Source organism: Bipolaris sorokiniana, assembly GCF_000338995.1.
Source record: "Bipolaris sorokiniana ND90Pr unplaced genomic scaffold COCSAscaffold_13, whole genome shotgun sequence".
NCBI classification, from domain to species: domain Eukaryota; kingdom Fungi; phylum Ascomycota; class Dothideomycetes; order Pleosporales; family Pleosporaceae; genus Bipolaris; species Bipolaris sorokiniana.
The window spans coordinates 8,444-27,785 of NW_006911907.1; the positions used below are offsets into that span (position 1 = coordinate 8,444).

Sequence of the window (19,342 nt, forward strand, 5' to 3'; positions counted from 1 at the left end):
ATAGGGACTAGCTCCGTGAGAGTTGTCTGGCGATTCGTAGTGGAAAAGAGTTATGGATGTAACCGGGGTTTGACAACGCTAATCTATTCAATAGACTAACATGTAACTATCTTGTGAAGTAAAGAATACTAGTAAGAAAGTATAATTTGAGTTGACCACAACGAGAGTAATAATGAAATCCATCCATCCTTATATCCTCATTGCTTCCAGTCCTGCCATCACTGCCATCACGACTTTTCCGTTGCTTGGCCTGATGTCCTGATGGCTGCCATCAAAGGATTGCTGCCATCACATACTAGCGTCTGACGGTCGTCTTGGCGTGATGTCAATCACGTGATCCTCGCCCCGCGATGATCATTACCTTCTGGCGTGGACGTCCATAGGCCTTCAGCCATCTCGTCACTTGTCAAGGAGAGAATTCTTCTTGTTACTTGTAACATTAGTTTAAGCTAGTAGAAGAAACGCGCCAGACGTACGGCGTCTTAGACCAGGATACCTATAACTTTAACGAGACTGGGTTCGCAATGGGCGTCGCTAGCACGTCTAAGGTAGTTATAAGCTCTGATAGAGTCGGCCGAGTAGCTATTATACAGCTAGGTAATCGCGAGTGGGTTACAGCGATTAAGTGCATTAATGCGTCTGGCTGGTGTCTACTACCATTAGTTATCTTATCTAGTAAGGTCCACTAGAACAGCTAGTATAATGGGCTCCTACTAGACTAGGCTATTAGTGTCTTAGACAACGGTTGGACGACTAATCAGCTTGGCGTAGAGTGGGTGAAGCACTATAATCAGCATACAGCAGCTCGTACAGCTGGAGTCTATCAGCTTCTTATTCTAGACGGCCATAGTAGCCACGCTACGCCAGAGTTCGACCAGTACTGCGCTAAGAATAAGATCATTACTCTCTGCATGCCGCCACACACGTCGCATCTTCTCCAGCCGCTTAATGTAAGCTACTTCTCGCCGCTCAAGCGCGCGTACGGACGTGAGATTAAAGAGCTCACCCGCTAAGGCGTCTACTACATTAATAAGATAGACTTCCTTGCAGCCTATACGCGGATCCGGCCGATAGTATTCACGCAGCAGAACATCCAGGCAGGCTTTCGAGCAACAGGACTTGTCCCTCCTTATCTAGATCGCGTTCTATCGTCGCTCACCGTAGCTAGAACACCATCTCCACCACAGACAACTATAGATAATAACGCCGCAACGCAGCTAGAAACACCGCATACAGTAGCTCAGCTTCAGCAGCAGGCAAAGCTTCTTCAAGAACGGCTCCATCGGTAATCACAAAGCCCAACAAGCCAGCTTCTACACTAAGTTATTAAAGGCTGTTAAATAGCGATGCAGTTAGTAACAATACTTGCAGAGAATAAGAAGCTACGTATATAAGTCCAGCGTCAACGAAAAAAGCAGAGTCAGCAGCGTTAATATATTGCTTCTGATGGAGTACTCCAGGTTCAATAGGGTTAGCAGATAGCTGCAGAGACAGAAAGGATAGTGATGGAGGCTAGCCAGAGCCAGGCTGGTAAGCGACGTTAGCGCGCACCGCCGACGTGTACGAAGTGCCACGTTCAAGGGCATACTCGGATCTTATGTAAATCTATATAGAGAATAATATCTCTTAATTTTATTCTATTTTATTGCGTTATTGTAGAGCAATTGCGCAGAGCGTCGGGTTAGGTTGGGCGGGGTGCCCAGCTTACTGATCTGCCCAGCTTACTGATCCCGCACGTTAAAGGCTTACCGTTTACGTAAGAACTAGTACTATTTAGGCTAGATTCTTAGTAAGAGCTAGGGTAATAATAAGGGTTAAGAGATAACTACCGCTAAAGAAGATGAAAAACACTAGATACTAGGTTTATCTAAAGCTAGATTAGCTAATTGTAATATATTAATCTATATTAATTAGTAGCTAAAGTTCTTGATAGAAAGAATAGTAACTATAATAGTATTAGTATATATATAAGCTTATTAGCCGATGTAATAGATTATAATAGCTAATAGCATTTTTAAAGTACTAAAGCTTAAACGGAGCTTAGACTTTAACATATAGGTACTGCGGATTTAATCTATTCTTATTTAGTAAGATTATACTAACATAATAGATATAAATCTATATAATTTTATATGAGATTTATATCTAGATACGTTTAATAAATTAAAAGAAAAGGAATTAAAGGCGCTAGCTATAATTATTTTTAGCCTTAAAAACAGACTACTACTTGAGATAAAAGAGTATTCTAGCCTAGTAGAGCTATGAAATAATCTTAAAACTCTATACTCTTAGAAAGAGTTTAGCTTTAATTTCTTAATCTATAAAGATCTAATTAATAGTACACTCGTAAGCTGCTAAAATTACGTTAAAATCTATCTTTAAAAGCTATTAACGCTTACTCTAAGCTTAAAAGCTTATTAAATTAAACTGCCAAATTCATTTATTACTGCGCTAATACTTAATAATTTAAGTTTAGAATTTAATTATCTTATTACCGCGATTACGTAAGACTTTAGATTTAATAAAGAAATTAAGCTTAGTATGATATATAGCTAGATTATTAACTAATCGAAACGTCTTAAATCTATTAAGAATAGCTTCAGCAGCTTAAATAGCTTAATCTAACGGAGCTATATTAAATCTTACTAATCGAATCTATTTTATTAATCTAATCTATCCTATTATTCTGATTTATCCTATTAATCCGATCGATACTATTAATCTTATTATAGATATAATTAATCTTATTAATCTTATTAATCTTAGAATGTAGAAATATACTTATTAACTTAGAAATTTAGTAGAAGCTTAAACCACTTCATCTACTATAGAAGAAATAGGTATATAGTTAATCAATATTAGTAATATGATCTATCTAAGCGCACTAACTAGAGCTTATTTAAATTATAAAAAGGTCTTTCTATAATTATATTAGTAGACTAAAATATTACTAATATTAATACTACTTGATTTATCTAATCTACTAAATCTATTAAGTGGATACTAGATAGTAGAGCTAGTGCGTATATCTGTTATAATCGAACTCTATTCTAGAATCTTACTAGTGTATCTAACATCTATATTAAATAGAGTAATATAAGAGTACTACTACTAGTAATAGCTAAAAGAGAAGTACTAGTAATAGCTAAAAGAGAAGTACTAATTACGTTTACTAGCACTAGTAGATTAGTAGTACTAAAAGAAGTACTTCCTATACTAGACTTTTAAGTTAATTCATTAAGTGTCTATTAAGTCGTCTAAAAAGCAGAAGAATTCTAATTTACTAAGAATTATAGTCTAATTACTTATTCTAGTAAGCTACTAACTAAGAGACAATACGCTCAGAAGATCTCAATCTTTACTTTAATTCGCGATATCTATTAAACTAATTAGATATATTAGTAATATAAAAAGAGCTAGATTAACTATAGAAAAACAATACCTAGACGCTCGTGCTATGGCCTACTAGCTATCTAGTTCTTGAAAGTTATTAGGTACTTAACTAAAAATACTAATAAAATAATAATTATATCTTTTAAGCTCATTAGGTAACTAAATTTTTTAATAAGAATTTAGTATTAACTATTAGGAAACGTTCGCTAATACTACTAGGCCTAATCTTATTCGATTACTACTAGCGATAGCTACAGCCTAAGACTAGATTATTCAAAGCTAAGATATTAAATAAGCTTTTCTAAATGCTCTTATTGATATAATAATTTTTATTTAGCAACTAGAAGGATTTTTAGATCTATAATACTCTTAGCACGTCTACCTACTTAATAAGGCACTATATGGATTAAAATAAGCTAGTAGATAATAGTAGAAGCTACTAGTAAGCCTACTAGGCCAGCTACGATTTTAATCTCTATCTATTAATATAGCTATATATATTGATTACGATTAGAAGATTATAATCGCTACGTACGTAGATAATCTACTTATATTTAGAGAAAATAAGTAAAAGGTTAAGAGTCTATTCTATAATCTATAAGATATATTAGATCTAGAGATTAAAGATCTAGATATAGGGGGGGGATAAAAAAAACGTACTCGAAAAAGTTAAATTTCTTAAAATAATATAACTCGGAGTCTAAATAAGCTATAGTAGTAAGAAACAAACGTAGTATAGAGAACATCTAGAGGTTTATATTAGTAGTATAATAGTATCCTTAGTAGGTATATCTGCTTAGTAATATCGTCATGAATCTAGAGAAAAAAGATTAAACAACTTTATTAGCATTTTTTGAGCTGCTATTTATAGATATTTATATATATTATTCTGTATATAAAGACTAATAGACTTATAAATAATATATATATAATAAATAGTTATAGTATAACGTAAAGCACCACCGAGTGTGCCACCTCACCGAGTATGCCACTTTTTCTTAGCATCGCGAACTTTACGTACGAAAGATAATACCTTAACAATAGAACGTAATATTTACTTAGTAAGAAGGTAGAATTACTCTAGCTATTTAGGCCTATCGTATAGGCTAATTTAAGAGCCTTTAACGCGCTATAGCAGCCTATAATATCTATTATTAGTAGATCTCTTAGCGGCTTTAAAGAATTACCTTTAACTTATAACGCAGCTAAATTGCTAGAAGCTAACTAAATCTAAAGAGTAAACTATCGTGTAATATATTCTTAACCTAGACTTCTAAGGATTTGCTCTCTATCTATATAAAGTAGTAGATATAGCAGAAAAACTACTATAAGTACGAGATGGCCAGCCTTTAAGTAAGAACTAGCTAGAGCGGTTCGTATCTTATATAGATAAGCTTAGAACAGCCTTTTATTAAGTAAAGAATCGTTAGAGAATTTAGTAAGAGGACCTAGAGATAATTAACGCGTGGTTTAAGCTTGTACGAGAGATTATTAAGAAGTATAGAGTTTATTTAGATCATATCTATAACTTTAATAAAACTAGCTTTTAGATAGGCGTAATTAGCTTAATAAAGGTAGTTATAGGTTTAGAGCGTTATACGAGACCTATACTTACTTAGCTAGGTAATCGCAAGTAGGTTACTATTATCTAAAGTATCTACGCGGTAGAATATACTACCCTACTATTTATTATCTATAAAGAACGCGTCTATATCTCTATATAGTACAAAGAAGTAGATATACTAACGTGCTGGATAAGCGAGTTGGCCAGGCAAGCGAGTTGGCCACCCCACCAAGTTTGCGCATCTTTATGAACGTATATCTCAACAACGCAATATTATAATATATAGAGAGTAATAGAGTGGACTAAGTAGTATCTAGAGTATCTTTTTTGCATGTACGCGAATTATGACCAGTCTCTCTACACCTGCTACACCGCGCTAGAGCCTGGCGGCTAACACCTGATCGCTCCCCTCCTTGACGCTCTTCATAAGCAATCTGCTAATCAGCCTCGCGCTAAGCGAGTAGATCCTCGCCGGCTCCCTTTGTAAGGACTCCACGCTTCTGTATCCGCTTTTTCTTACGTTTTCTACGCTCTAATACTGCTGTATTAGCTTTCTCGAGGCTAGCTATCCGATCCCGCATCAGCTCAGCTAAGAGTATCATTACCTCAGCTCCCTTCTTAAGCTGGTTAATCGCCGCGATAATTGAAGCTAGTAATAAGCCTTGATGCCTCTGAACGCGATCACGTATTAGTGTCGATTGAGCTTCAAGCTCGCGCGTGTTGCTGGGCGTACGAGCCTACCAGAGAGCCTCTGGTAGAATAGCTGGTGGAGTAGGCGTACGCAGCTACACGTCAAGCTTTGATAGCACAGTATCTAGCTAGAGAGGAACAATGCCTGCGCCTCGAAAAGCTGAGCAGATATTGGCTGGCGTAAAGGATCAATCAAACGCCACCTTAAACGCTGGCAGAAACTCAAGCTTAGTGATGTGGTTGATGTGGTAACGGATTAGACTCTCCACCTCGCGGCTGTACGCGCGCTTCAATGGCGAGAAGCAGCCAACATCAAGAGGCTAGAGTAGGTGAGATGAATGAGGCGGCATACAGAGAGTGTAGATATTCTTCTCCTTACAGAACTCTTGGAATTCAAGAGAGTGGTGGCTCTCGTGGCCGTCAAGAATAAGTAGACGACGTGTACCAACAACACGAGTCTTCGTGTGGGCGTCGAAGTGCTTTATCCATGCAACACCTAGCTCGTTGTTCGTCCAGCCATTATCGCTAACTACGATCACCCAGTCGCGCGGGATCTCTGCCTCCTCGTACCAGGCAGATAGGTAGTGCTTGCCAGTAAAGATCAGAAACGGTGGGATAGACCAGCCAGCTGCGTTAATCCCAGCGATAAACGTCACCCACTCACGACCACCTAGCTAGACAGCTTTTGGTCGGGCTCTTCTTTCTAACGCTGTAATGACGAGCTAAGTAGTAATCTTACCCATTAAGAAGCCAGCTTCGTCAAAGTTGTAGACGTCTTCGTCACAAATACCGTACTTAGCCTTTATCTGCTCTATAAGCTTAAACCAGCTCTTAATTAAGACTAAATCTTCACATAGAGCTCTCTACCTATCGTACGCCCGATTAAAACGCGTCGCAAGTCTGTCTGTACGCTTAACGAAGTTGGCTAGCCACTTCTGCCCAACCTAGCCAGCACCACGCGCAGCTAACAGTCTATCGGCCATATCGCGCACAGCTACGTAGGTAGGCGAAAATCCGCGTAGATCTAGATCAAGTATATAATTAACTATTACCTCCTCTTCTAGCTTGGTAAGCTTCTTTAAGTTGGGCTGGCAATCGCGTCGGGCAGGCTTCCCATTGCGCCTGTTCTGTAGCGTTGATCGTGTCACATTAAATGTTGCTGCTGCACGTCGGTTGCTCTGGATTTAATGAGCATTAAGAGAAGAGATAGCAAGCTGAATATCTGTTTCATTTGAAGGCATTTAGAATATACTGCGTGGAGTGGTTGTGTATAGAGTTAAACCGCGTGCGCAAACTTGGTGGGGTGGCCAACTCGCTTGCCTGGCCAACTCGCTTATCCAGCACGTTATATAATTAGAAGCTCTTAGTATTATAGAATAGCTAGATAAATAATATACTTAGTCTTAAGTAGTTAAAGCACTTTAATAAGGATATAAAGACGCGTTAGGTAGGGTTATATAGGCTGCTTATTCTTAACAGCTATAAGAGCTATCTAAACTAAGAATTTAAGAATTACTACGTTATACGAAAGATCCTTACTCTTTATATACCTACTTATTTATTATATATACTCTAGCCGCTTAATATTGTCTACTTTTCGCCTCTTAAGTAGAAGTAATCCTAACGCGTAGGAGACTTAGCACGCTACTACGTCTAGTATATTAATAAGAAACGCTTTCTACTAGCCTTTTAAGACGCGTTTTATTACGTGTTTACGTCTAATAACTATAAGAAGGCCTTTAAGGTAGTAGGGCTAGTCCCTATTAACGCGTAGAGAGTTATTAATCGCCTTAACGTACGCCTTTATACTCTACTATAGAGAGTCTAGCTAGAAACACTTTAGTAGTCTAAAATACCTAGTAATTAGTATAAATTTAGATTATAGTTAAAGCTTATAAAAGAATCCTTTATACGATTACTAACTACTATATAAGAAAGCTTCTTAAAGCTTATTAAGAGAGCTATGAAGATACTATATAAAAATATACTTACAAAGGCCTACGTACGAGAGTTTAAAGAGTAATTAACTAGTAGTAATAATAAAGTAACGGGGGCGTAAAAGGAAGCGAACTTAGATAGGTAAGATACTAGACTTTAGTATAGGGGCATTATATATAGCTAAAAGTAGTTCTATTAGTTATACAATATTAAAGAAGGCACGTAGTAAGAGTAGTTAAGAAAGAGCTCTACTAGGTTGATAGCGCTATAGAACTTATAGAAGGACAGGCTATAACTCTTATACGTACTAAAAAGATATAGAAGAAAATTCTTCTTTAGATATAAGTAAGTTATATAAAGTATCTATAGCTAGTATGGAGTAATTTAAGTTTTTATATATAAAGTTCGCGATGATAAGAAAAGGTAGCACACTTAGTGGGGTGGTACACTCGGTGGTAGAATACGTTATAGTAAAAGTAGAAGATATATATATATATAGACTTTGGACAATATATTAAAATAGATAGATAATAGCTAGCTACTAATACTTAGTATACTACTCTTTAGCATCCACTACAGCCTAATAGCGTCTTAGTAACAATAGAATACTTTTATCTATATCCTGTTATAGTATCTTCTGCCACTGTTACTGAATAGCTTTAATAAAGCTATTTATATCTCTTTCACTAGCTCTCTTTCCTAATAGACTACTAGATAATTTAGATAGTCTATTTTTAAGTATACTCTATATATTTTCTATAAGATTTAAGTTAGGACCGTAAAGCGGATAATAAAAAAGCTTAACGTAGTTTTTTGTAAACTAGCTTTAGACGTTACTAGCAGAGTAGATAGTAGCTTTATATTGCTAAAAATTCTAGCCTGGATTACTCTATAATAGTAAAATAATATATAATAGTTAGATATAAATATATATATATTAACAAATAGTTAGAGTTTCTTACCTCTCTTAAGTCTAGGTTTAATGTGCGGGATAAGGCAATTTCGGATATGATAGTGATTTTAATAAGAAATAGTCGTCTTTAGCGTCTTAATTACTGCTAGATCTAATCGTCTATCTATCTATATAGCTCCCCAGACTTAGATAGTAATCTCATGGCCTATATATCTTTTAGTAATTAGCTAATATTAGATATATATATATTAAATAATTAAACGTACTTTTTGTTCTGCTCTTAGCTAGATTTTGCCCTAGCTGCTGATTTCCGCGTTTTCTCGCATATTGTGACTAAGCTCCTTCATACCTTTATATTCCCAACTTATCTAAGAGTATAATCCTACTAAAGTTAATATTTCCTAGCTCTTTCAATCTATTTTTAGCCTACGCTAGTCTATTTTTAGCTTTTTAGCGTTGAAAATAGACTTTTTAGAGTAGGTATTAACTGTCTAACCTTTAGCTCTTAGAACTCTTCGAAGCGACCTAGACGAAATATCTAGATTATTCTCTTCTAGAATTCTCTAATTTATCTTTTTAGAACTTCTAGTTATATCTCTATTGATAGCTCTTTTTAATCTGGAAGATACTTTTGAGATTCTGCCTCTACGAGCTCTTTCTTTAATATTAATATCTTTTTTTTCTTTTTAACTCGATAAATAGCGTCGTAGAGAGAGGTTCAAGGTTTATTAAAGGATTTAATCATGTCTTTAATAGCTATATCTACCTTAAATAAACGATAGACGTTAGATTCGAACTTAGATAATTTTGGCTGCATAGTAAGGAAATAGGTAATAAAGTGTCTAGATATTTAAAGAAATAAATATATACTATAATATTACCAACAGCTTAGATAGATATTAATCACGTGACTTAGACTCTAGATATGTATTGTTAGAGATCTAAGCTACTTAGCTAATCTCTGATAAGATCGATCTATCAATCGACTAGATCGCTATACCCTAGCGATCTATACTATCATACTACTAGTGTATTACGAGTGTATTAGTAGCGTAAGAGATAAATAAAGATTACGTGTATAAAACGTAATCTATCGCTACTAGCTAGTATAAATACTAGTGATAGGAATACTAGATAGAACGCAGAGCAGATTACAAGCACAAAGTAGACTACTAGTGCAGACAACAAGATAAGATCGGATCAATCTAGTTCTTCAATCTCTCTCCCCTAGCATTGTTTCTCTCTTTTCATCCTAGAACCTATCGATTCGCTATCTCTGAGTCTATCGCTAGACAAGTAGACGACTCTACCTCTGAGCTAGCTATAGAACAAGTAGCACCCTCCTTATTCCAACATATATTACCAGATTTTCTTAATATCTATATATATAACAATAAATAATATATGTAGACTTATGTAATCTAGAAAGTCTAGTATCTATCTAATATAATATATATATAATTATTTAAAATTAGCAGCGCGAAAAATGCTAATAAAGTTATTTAATTATTGTCCTCTAGATTCACGATGATATGACTAAGCAGGTATGCTTACTACGGATACTATTTTACGACTAATATAAACTTCTCAATACTCTCTAACATAGATTCTTTTCCTGCTACTATAGCTTATTTAGCCACTGAGATATATTATTTTAAAAACATTAACTTTTTTGAGTATGTTTTTTCCCCTTATAGTATATCTAAGTGTCTTAGTATCTCAACTATTAAATTAGATTAATTAATCTACATTACTTAAGATAGCTTTCTTTAAAGGCTATATATCTGTTTTAATAACGAGAACGTTAAAATAAGGTAAATACCTTTTTAATATAGTATAAAGGCTGAAGAACTTTGAAAAAATAGAATATATTAAGAATAATGGACGGATTAATTTACTAATCTAGATTAGTGGATTGGTTTGACTTTATACTTATTTAACTAAGTCTAACTCTATTTAGTAATCTATCTTCGTCTTTATCTAATCTACTATTCCTCTATCTAATAAGATTAAAAAGATTAAAGGATTAACGTGTTCTATCAGTAAGCTGGCCGTATTAGTAAGCTGGCCGCCCCACCAAAATTGACGCGACGTTTTACGCAATTAAGCCACAACAACGTAATATTTTTGGAGATAATTAAGAGATATAATTCATGATCTAGTCCTGCATGACGTCCGAGTATGTCCTACAGTGTAGCATTTCGTGCACGTTGGCGGCGCGCGCTGGCGTCGCTCACCAGTCTGGTTCTAGTCACTGCCCATAACCAACCTTTCTGCCTCTATAGTAAGCTGCTAAGCCTACTACACCTAAAGCACCCCGCTAGAGGCGATATATTAACGGCGCCGGTCTTACTTTTATTATTAGCGCTTATTAACTGTACGTAGCTTCTTATTCTCCTCTACGAGTATTATTACTAATTACATTATAAGCTAAGCGCTCTTAGTAAGCTGGCGTATAGAAATGCTTATTAGACTCTCTAACTACCAGTATAGTCGCTCTTAGAGATAGCGCACCTGCTGCTGAAGCTAAGCTACTATATGCGGTGTTTCTGCCTACGTTACGGCGTTATTATCTATAGTTGTCTATAGTAGAGATGGCATACGGACAACTATAAGCGACGATAGGACACGCTTAGAATAGAGAGGGACAAGGCCTATCACCTAAAAGCCTACCTAGATATTCTACTGCGTGAAGACTCTCGGCCGGATCTATATATAGATAGTGAGAAAGTCTATCTTATTAACGTAGTAGACGCCTTAGCGGGCGAGCTCCTTAATCTCACGCCTATATGCGCGCTTAAAAGGCGAGAAGCAGCTTACATTAAGCGGCTAGAGGAGATAAGACGTGTAAGGCGGCATGCAGAGAGTGATAATCTTATTCTCAGCACAGTACTAGTTGAATTCTAGTATAGCGTGGCTGCCGTAGCCATCTAGAATAAGAAGACGATGGACTCTAGCTGTACGAGACGCTGTATATCAGTTAAAGTGCTTCACCCACTCTACGCTAAGCTCGTCTATTGTCCAGCCATTGTCTGAGACGCTGATAGTTCATTCTAATAGGAGGTCGTGATACCAGCTACTCTGGTGGACTTTACTACACAGAATTATAAAAGGTAGAAGAGACCAGCTAAACGCGTTAACGCACTCAATTGCTATTACCCACTCACGATTGCCTAGCTATACGACAACTGCCCAACCAACTCTATTAGAGCTAGTTACGACTTTCGACGTTGCAGCGACGCCTATAGCGAATCTAGTCTCGTCAAAGTTATAGATATCCTGGTCTAGAACGCCGTACGCCTAGCGCGTCTCCTCTACTAGCTTAAACCACGCTGTAATTACGACAGAATCCTTATACTGGGCGCGCTAGCTATAGAATCTCCAACTCCACTTTATCTAAAGCTCTAGCTGGCTCTAAATAAAGCGCGGCACCCAGCATTTGCCTATAGGTAGTGGTGGTAGATTCTAGCCACGCGCGGCGAGTAGAGTGTCTGCCATTCGTCGTACGTCAATGATATGTGGTGGAAATCCACGTCGGTCAAGCTCTAGAATCTACTAAACAAGAGACTGCTCTTTAATAAGTGATAGCTTACGCCTAGTAGACGTAATCTCTAACCGTAGCTAGACACCGCAGAGACGCGTCTAGAGTTTTAATTTTAGCACGTCATACGCTTTCGCAAGAGAGTAGATAGAACTTTTTAGATTATTATAATAGGATGCGATAGTAAGGCTTAGTCTACCTTTACGAGAAGTCTATATAGAGCGTTATTATCGCGGCATTGTGGTGGTGGTGTAGAGCGTCGCGTCAATTTTAGTGGGGCGGCCAGCTTACTGATACGGCCAGCTTACTGATAGAACACGTTAGAAAGATTATATAATCTAGGTTAGGTTAGTTACTAATTAACTTACTTATTAGTTCTGCGATATACTCTCTTAGACTAGAGGTTGTCTTATTATTCTATAGTTAAAATATACTCTTAAAGGTATTAATTCTTTTATTAGAATATTATAGTTTATTACTAGTCTAACGTTTCTAAGTAGTATCTACTCTCTCTCTTATACTTTAAGGAATAGTTAACTAATTCTTCCTACTTTATTATATAATATTAGCATCTATTTAATCTACTTATTAAGCGTAATTACTTCTAAGATTGTACTTTACTAGAAACTACTATTAAGCCTACTTATATAATCTAAGGCTAATAGAGGCTTAATAGATTAGAAAACTATACTTCTAATCAAGACATATCTAATTAAGCCCTAAGGTATCTATAATTTTAACACTAAAGTAATCTACTAACTACTACTTATGTAGAACCTTATATTTTTTTTATTTCTTAAGTACGTCTTATAGCTCTTATCAATCCTCGTCTTAGTCTTCGCGTTTTTTACAGTATTTTATATTAGATATTCTCTATTTTCTTTTTATAGCATATAACTAGTAGAAGTATAAACATTAACGCTATAGTTTTAGTATTACTTTTGTTTCTTAGAGCCTTATACGATTCTAAGAGTTACGCCTAAGCTCTTTTTAATCTTTATAATAGTAATTAGTATAGACGTATCTTATTCTAATTTTTATTAACTTAGCGTATATCTTAGTTAATCCTTTACTAGTAACTTTATATAGTACTTAGTATTACGTACGCCTATAAGACTCTTAGCGTCTAGGTATTAACTATTTTATATTTTTATATTTAAGATTCTCTTACCATATCCCTCTAGCTAATACTAAGTAGTAATAGAATTTCTAAATTCCTATTACTTATTTAGTTACTTATTATAGCGACTATAAGATTAGTTTTTCTAATTAGATTAATTTGACTTTCTAGTTAATTTTTACTCTCTTTGATAGTAATTTACTAACTATATTTAAGTTAGCGTTTCTTACTTAAGTTATTATAATAAGACTTATGTAATTTAATTAGTTACTATAGTAAAGGCAGATTAATTAAGCTACTTATTAAGAGAAAAGTTAGTAAAAGAGGTTTACTTAGTATTACTATTATTTACTAATTCTGGGTAGTATATTAGTTCTCTCTCTACTTGTTCTAACTTTCTTTTCTCTACTCTACTATATAAACTATAAACGTCTATACCTCTCTACTACTATAGCTTCAACTACTTATTTTTCTTATTCTTTAGATTAATACTATATTAATTGCTAGCTTTTTTTCTTCGTCTATTATAGCTAATTCTACCGCTAGCTTACTATAGTATATGTTCTTATCTTTTTTAATTTACTTTACTATAATAATAAGGCTTTACGCTTCTTTATACGGACTTTCTATATAACGCGTAATATAATAGATTAAAAGATTTTTAAGTAGAGTTATACTACTATTAAAACTTATCTTTAGATTTACACTTATATCTTTAACTAAAAGTTTATTAAGTTCTCTAATAAGTAGCTTTATATTATTAATCTTCCTATTTTATAAGTTTAGAACTTAGAGTATAATACGCTTAGCTAGCTAATTTTACCTTATTAATTTACTCGCGATTAGTCTCTTATAATCTTTAGAGATTATAGTTATAAATTAAGTTATACAATCTTTCAATCTAATATAGAGAAGATTAAAACTTCGCTTATCATTATATCTTAAATTTATTTTAAGATTATTAATCTTACTTCTAGTTTTATTAATACTAATACTTTATCTTAGCTATCTTCTTATAAAAGATCTAGTAAGACTAAGGATACTTCTGAGAATATGCCTAATATTTAGACCCGCTCTAGTTATTTAGTAACCTAAGCTAACATTATTATTAGTTCTTCTTATAGCGCGTATTAACGCTACCTTTACTATATGTATACTAAATATAGTTTACGTAGTATTTATAATAGAATCTACTATAATAACTTTAAGTTTCATATTTCTTATTATATATATTATTCTACTAAATAGTATCTTAAATTACTAAATATATTCTATTAGAGGTAGAAAGCGCTTATAAGAGCTAATATAAGTTAGTTACTCTTTATAAATAACTAAACTATACTAATTTTAACTATTTAGTTTATTAATGTTTATAATCAGAGCTTTACTCTACTTAGTAAGATTATTAACTTTAAGAAAGGCTAATTAAGCTATTCTAATAATAATCTCTTTAAAGAAAGCGTTTACTCTTCTACCTCTAAGCTATTACGCCTCTGTATCTTATCTTACTACTCTCTCTTCTCTAATCTATACTAAGAAATTTTACTAATTATCTATATATTAGACGCTAAGTAAGTACTATTAGGAGTACTTAGATAGGTATACTTTCTCTACTTCTTATTTTAGTATTTCTTAGTTAAATTATAAGTTTAGTTATTAATATAAGTTAAGTTATAGATTATTATTACAATAAATCTAACTTACCTATATATAAGACTCTATTCTAACCTTAGAGGTAAAGTAATTAGTACATTCATTCTATATATTTAGCTACTCTATTAGGATAAGAAGAGTACTAGTTATTCTTTAGTAATACTAGTACTCTATTCTCTTTTTAAAACGTTCTGGTCTTTACTATAAAGTAGATTACTTCTCTATTCTCTAGTTACTTAATACGTATAGCTTCTTATAATTAGCTATCTACTTAGAGCTCTATAAAGTTTTTTATTAAGCGAACTACTAAGTATAGTTTTAAGAAGAGCTTTAAGAAGAAGATTAAGAATAAATTATTTACTACTTAGAATTATTAAGACTTTATCTTAGCTTATTAGTCACGCGTAAAGTTTTTACGTAATTAAATTAATAAGCTTAGGAGAGATATAGAAAAGTAGAAAAAGTTAGCTAATATAGCTACTCGCGAGTTTAAGTATTAGTTCTCTCTCTTAGCTTTCTTAGATAAGATTACCTAGTTCTTAATATTTCTTTATCTTAGTAGTAGTTTATAATAAGTTATTTTTATATAGAGTTAAGGTATACAAAAAAAGAGATAAATATTATAATTACTTACCTTTTACTCTTATTTACTTATAGTTGCTAGCTCTTTAGTCTTTGAATAATGCTTTCTCTAGGTTAATAATTATTTTACAAGCGTTTTAGATATTAAGCAGCTTCTTAAACGTAATAAACTATTAAAAAGTTAGTAATGTAGTTAATCTAGCTATAGGTATAAAATATATTTCTAAATATAATACTTAGAATAATCCTTTTGTATATTCCTATCTTAACTATATATTTTAGATATCTATATCGTAAAGCCTAGTAGTAATACGCTGATTTTTTCTAACTACTAATCTAATTATCTATTAATTATTATACTCTATAGTCTAGAACTCTTCTAAATTTATTAGTTGTTCTTCTAAGAATCTTTTAATTACTATTATTTGTTTAGATACGTATTCCAGCCTAAGAAGTTCTATCTTAGTAGTTAACGTAGTAACTATATTTTATTTAGTAGCCTTCTAAAATATTACTCTACTATATAATATTATAATATATCTATATAATACGTAGTGCGTTTCTAGATTATCCGCGAATATTATATTACTATAGATAATTAGGTTTACTCTATTAAAATCTCTATACCAGATCGCGTTATAGCGCGTCTAATATAGGTAAATAATAATACGCTTAACTACCTTTATATACTAATTACCTAAGTTAGTTAAGAAGTATATTAACTTTAATATAGCAAACGTAATATTTAGTCTAAGTATATTGATAGTATAAAATACTAAACTAACTTTTTCTTAATATACTTTAATTGATTACATGATTGCCTTACCTTTATTCTTAACTAGCTCCCTACATAATAGTAGAGTTAGTGGAAATGCCTAATTATCTAAACTAAACTTCTTTATAATCTTATTAATATATATAATATAGACTTATATAATTCTTTAATTAATATAATTTCTTATTACGCGCACTCCTAAGAGCTATTCTACTAGCTCTTAATCTTTTATCTTATACTCTAATATAATATAATTCTATATCTATATAGCTCTTTACATATTATTATTATAATATAAAATAAGAGTGTTATTAATATATAATAATACTTATACCGTTTAATCCTAATTAAAGAAGAGATATAAGTTCTTATATAAGGCTTATAGCTTTATTTCTTATAGTAATTGTATAAGCTCTTTATACTAGAAATTTAAAGAGTCTCTTAGCTTATATATATAACATATAATTAAGTTAGATATATATTTATTCTTTCTTCAATCTATTTCGTAACTTATAGACTACTAAATTTACGATTATAATTTTTATATTGAGAAATTCTCCTTTAATATTATATTATCTAATCTCTAGATTAAACTCTACTACTATAACTAATACTTTATAAAAAGACATTATAGCTAATAATATATTATAGATTATTTTTAGTACGCCTTTCTTCTAAAGATTACCCCTTATAATTATTTCTACCTTATATTTTAGAAAATACTTATCTTAATTAAACTTATAGATCTATACCTACTTTATTAGAAGTTGGTAATAAGTCTAATCTATTACTCTTAGTTTATTAATTTTAGTCTAGGTCTTTTTATTACGTAGAGTCTTAACCTCTATTTACGCTACTTTATAGAATAAGGTTTTAAGTAAATATAGTATTAAATACTTCTATATATTTAGAGAGTTAGTAAGATCATCCCTATAAAAATAATTTTATAATACTTATAGTATCGCTTTCTTAAGCGCTCATACTATAATTATTATACTTAGTATCTTATAGTACTACTACTTATTCTATTTACATACAACTCTTAAATTAAAGGTATAATAGACATTATTCTATATATTCTCTAATCTCTTTCGTCTAGTAATTAATATATATATAATTAGATATCTTATTCTCTAGTTAATTATTAGAATTTAAGTCCTTACGCTTACGCTATACTAGTAAATATCTATTTAAAGATCTATTAATCTCGATTACTTCTTACCTAATCTTTTCACTCTATTACGTAAGTAGGTATCTTTTATTAGACTTACTTAGCGCCTTAGAGTTTACGCGACTAGTATAATTATCTAGCTAAGAAGAGTACTCCTACTCTTAACCTCTTAGTAGTTACTCTTATTAAGAACGCACTATAGGCTATAATAATCTAGCTCTCTTAGGTAGGTACACTTTCTTATAGTGATTAAATCCTCTTCCTCTTTATATTTCTATCACTAGAGTTTACTCTAGAGTAAGAAGTATAGAAGTAGATTTCTAATCCGCACGAATTTCTAAGTACTTTCTAGCTACGCTTATACTTTATATAGATTCTACTATTATATAATTATAATTACTAAACGAGCTAGTCTATATTTTATAATTATTTACTAGCTTATTACTAATTTCTCTATTAGTAATTAGTTCTTCTCCTACTACTTCTCTTTTCTTAATTAGTAGTAAATTATCTATCTCTAGCCTAGAATTCTCCAACTTACTATTATATAATATATTAATAATTCTTACTCCTTTATCTTTAAGTATTTCTTTATCTTTCTTACCCTTATAAAATAGTCTCTTATTAAAGATTATATTATACGTTATAATTATATAAGTAAGTATTAGTACCTATACTAAGTATATATTAGATATAATATATTAACTAAGTATCTAATATAGGCTCTTTAATTAACTTTAAACTCTTTCTTATCTCGCCCTACTATACGCTCTAAATCTAGTAGATATACGTAATAGCTATAAGTAAAAATTCTACTATAGTCTAAGTAAAGATTAGCTATTATAGATTAAATTTATAATATACTATACTCTTATAAGCTTTTCTTAAACTATAGGTTTAGTACTTTATTAGATAATCTAAAGAAGTAGATTTCTATTATACTTAATGTGTATGGTAAGCGAGCGGCGTAGGCAAGTGAGCGGCGCACTCTACTAACTCTGTACACCTCTACAAGCGTATAGCTCTACTATATATTAATAATTTTAATAGATATTAATATAGTAGATTAATTAGTATCTAGAGTATCTTTCTTACATGTACGTAAGTTATAGCTAGTCTCTTTACATCTACTACAGCGCGTTATAGCTCGGCGGCTAACACCTAATTACTTCTTACTCTAACGCTCTTTATAAGCAATCTACTTATCGGCCTCGCGTTAAGCGAGTATATCCTCTCTAGCTCCCTTTGTAAGGACTTCTCGCTTCTATATCCGCTTTTTCTTACGCTTTCGACGCTCTAATACTACTATATTAGCTCTCTTAAGAGTAGCAATTCGATCGCGTATTAGCTCAGCTGAGAGCATTATTACTTCTACCCCCTTCTTAAGCTGGTTAATTGCCGTAATAATTAAAGCTAGCGATAAGTCTTAATGCTACTAAACGCGATTACGTATTAATATTAATTGAGCTTTAAGCTCGCGTGTGTTACTAGGCGTACGAGCCTGCTAGAGAGCCTCTACTAGAATAGCTAGTAGAGTAGACGTACGTAGCTACACGTCTAGCTTTAATAGAACAGCGTCTAGCTAAAAAGGAATAATACCTGCGCCTTAAAAGGCTATGCAGATATTAGTTAGTGTAAAAGATCGATTAAAGGCTATCTTAAACGCTAGCAGCAACTCGAGCTTAGTAATATAGTTAATATAGTTACGTATTAGGCTCTCTACCTTATAACTATATACGCGCTTTAACGGCGAGAAGTAGCTAACGTTAAGAGGCTAGAGTAGATAAGATAAGTATAGTAGTATATAGAGTGTATAAATATTATTCTTCTTATAGAGCTCTTAGAACTTAAGTAACTAGTAGCTCTTATAGCCGTTAAGGATAAGTAGCTGGCGTACTCTAATAACCTTACTATCTATATACTTAATAAAGTACTTTAGCTACTTAACTCCTAGCTTATTAGTCGTCTAGCTATTATCGCTAACTGCGATCGCCTAGTTGCG

General features: G+C 32.7%; 4 protein-coding genes across 4 annotated transcripts in view; 1 reads left to right on the forward strand and 3 right to left on the reverse strand.

Annotated features, from left to right (window-relative positions):
* The window catches only part of COCSADRAFT_344766 (uncharacterized protein), a 2,213-nt gene extending 896 nt beyond the window's left edge, over nucleotides 1-1,317 (forward strand). Inside the window, exons 2-3 of the mRNA XM_007704959.1 lie at nucleotides 444-680; nucleotides 723-1,317. Of these exons, the coding sequence (XP_007703149.1) occupies nucleotides 444-680; nucleotides 723-1,013 (528 nt within the window). The 3' untranslated portion in view covers nucleotides 1,014-1,317. The remainder of the gene's footprint in view (nucleotides 1-443; nucleotides 681-722) is intronic.
* A 4,092-nt stretch (nucleotides 1,318-5,409) lies between these two features.
* On the reverse strand, nucleotides 5,410-5,607 carry COCSADRAFT_97515 (uncharacterized protein; the record flags this gene model as incomplete). Its single annotated transcript, XM_007704960.1, has 1 exon — nucleotides 5,410-5,607. A coding segment is annotated over one exon (198 nt), but the record flags the coding sequence as incomplete, so codon positions are not given.
* A 228-nt stretch (nucleotides 5,608-5,835) lies between these two features.
* On the reverse strand, nucleotides 5,836-14,916 carry COCSADRAFT_163186 (uncharacterized protein; the record flags this gene model as incomplete). The annotated part of the gene is made up of 3 exons (XM_007704961.1): nucleotides 5,836-5,967; nucleotides 6,097-6,321; nucleotides 14,911-14,916. 3 exons carry the CDS (start codon nucleotides 14,914-14,916, stop codon nucleotides 5,836-5,838), a joined length of 363 nt encoding a protein of 120 aa, XP_007703151.1.
* A 4,030-nt stretch (nucleotides 14,917-18,946) lies between these two features.
* COCSADRAFT_97952 (uncharacterized protein) lies at nucleotides 18,947-19,114 on the reverse strand (the record flags this gene model as incomplete). Its single annotated transcript, XM_007704962.1, has 1 exon — nucleotides 18,947-19,114. A coding segment is annotated over one exon (168 nt), but the record flags the coding sequence as incomplete, so codon positions are not given.
* Nucleotides 19,115-19,342: the final 228 nt, after the last annotated feature.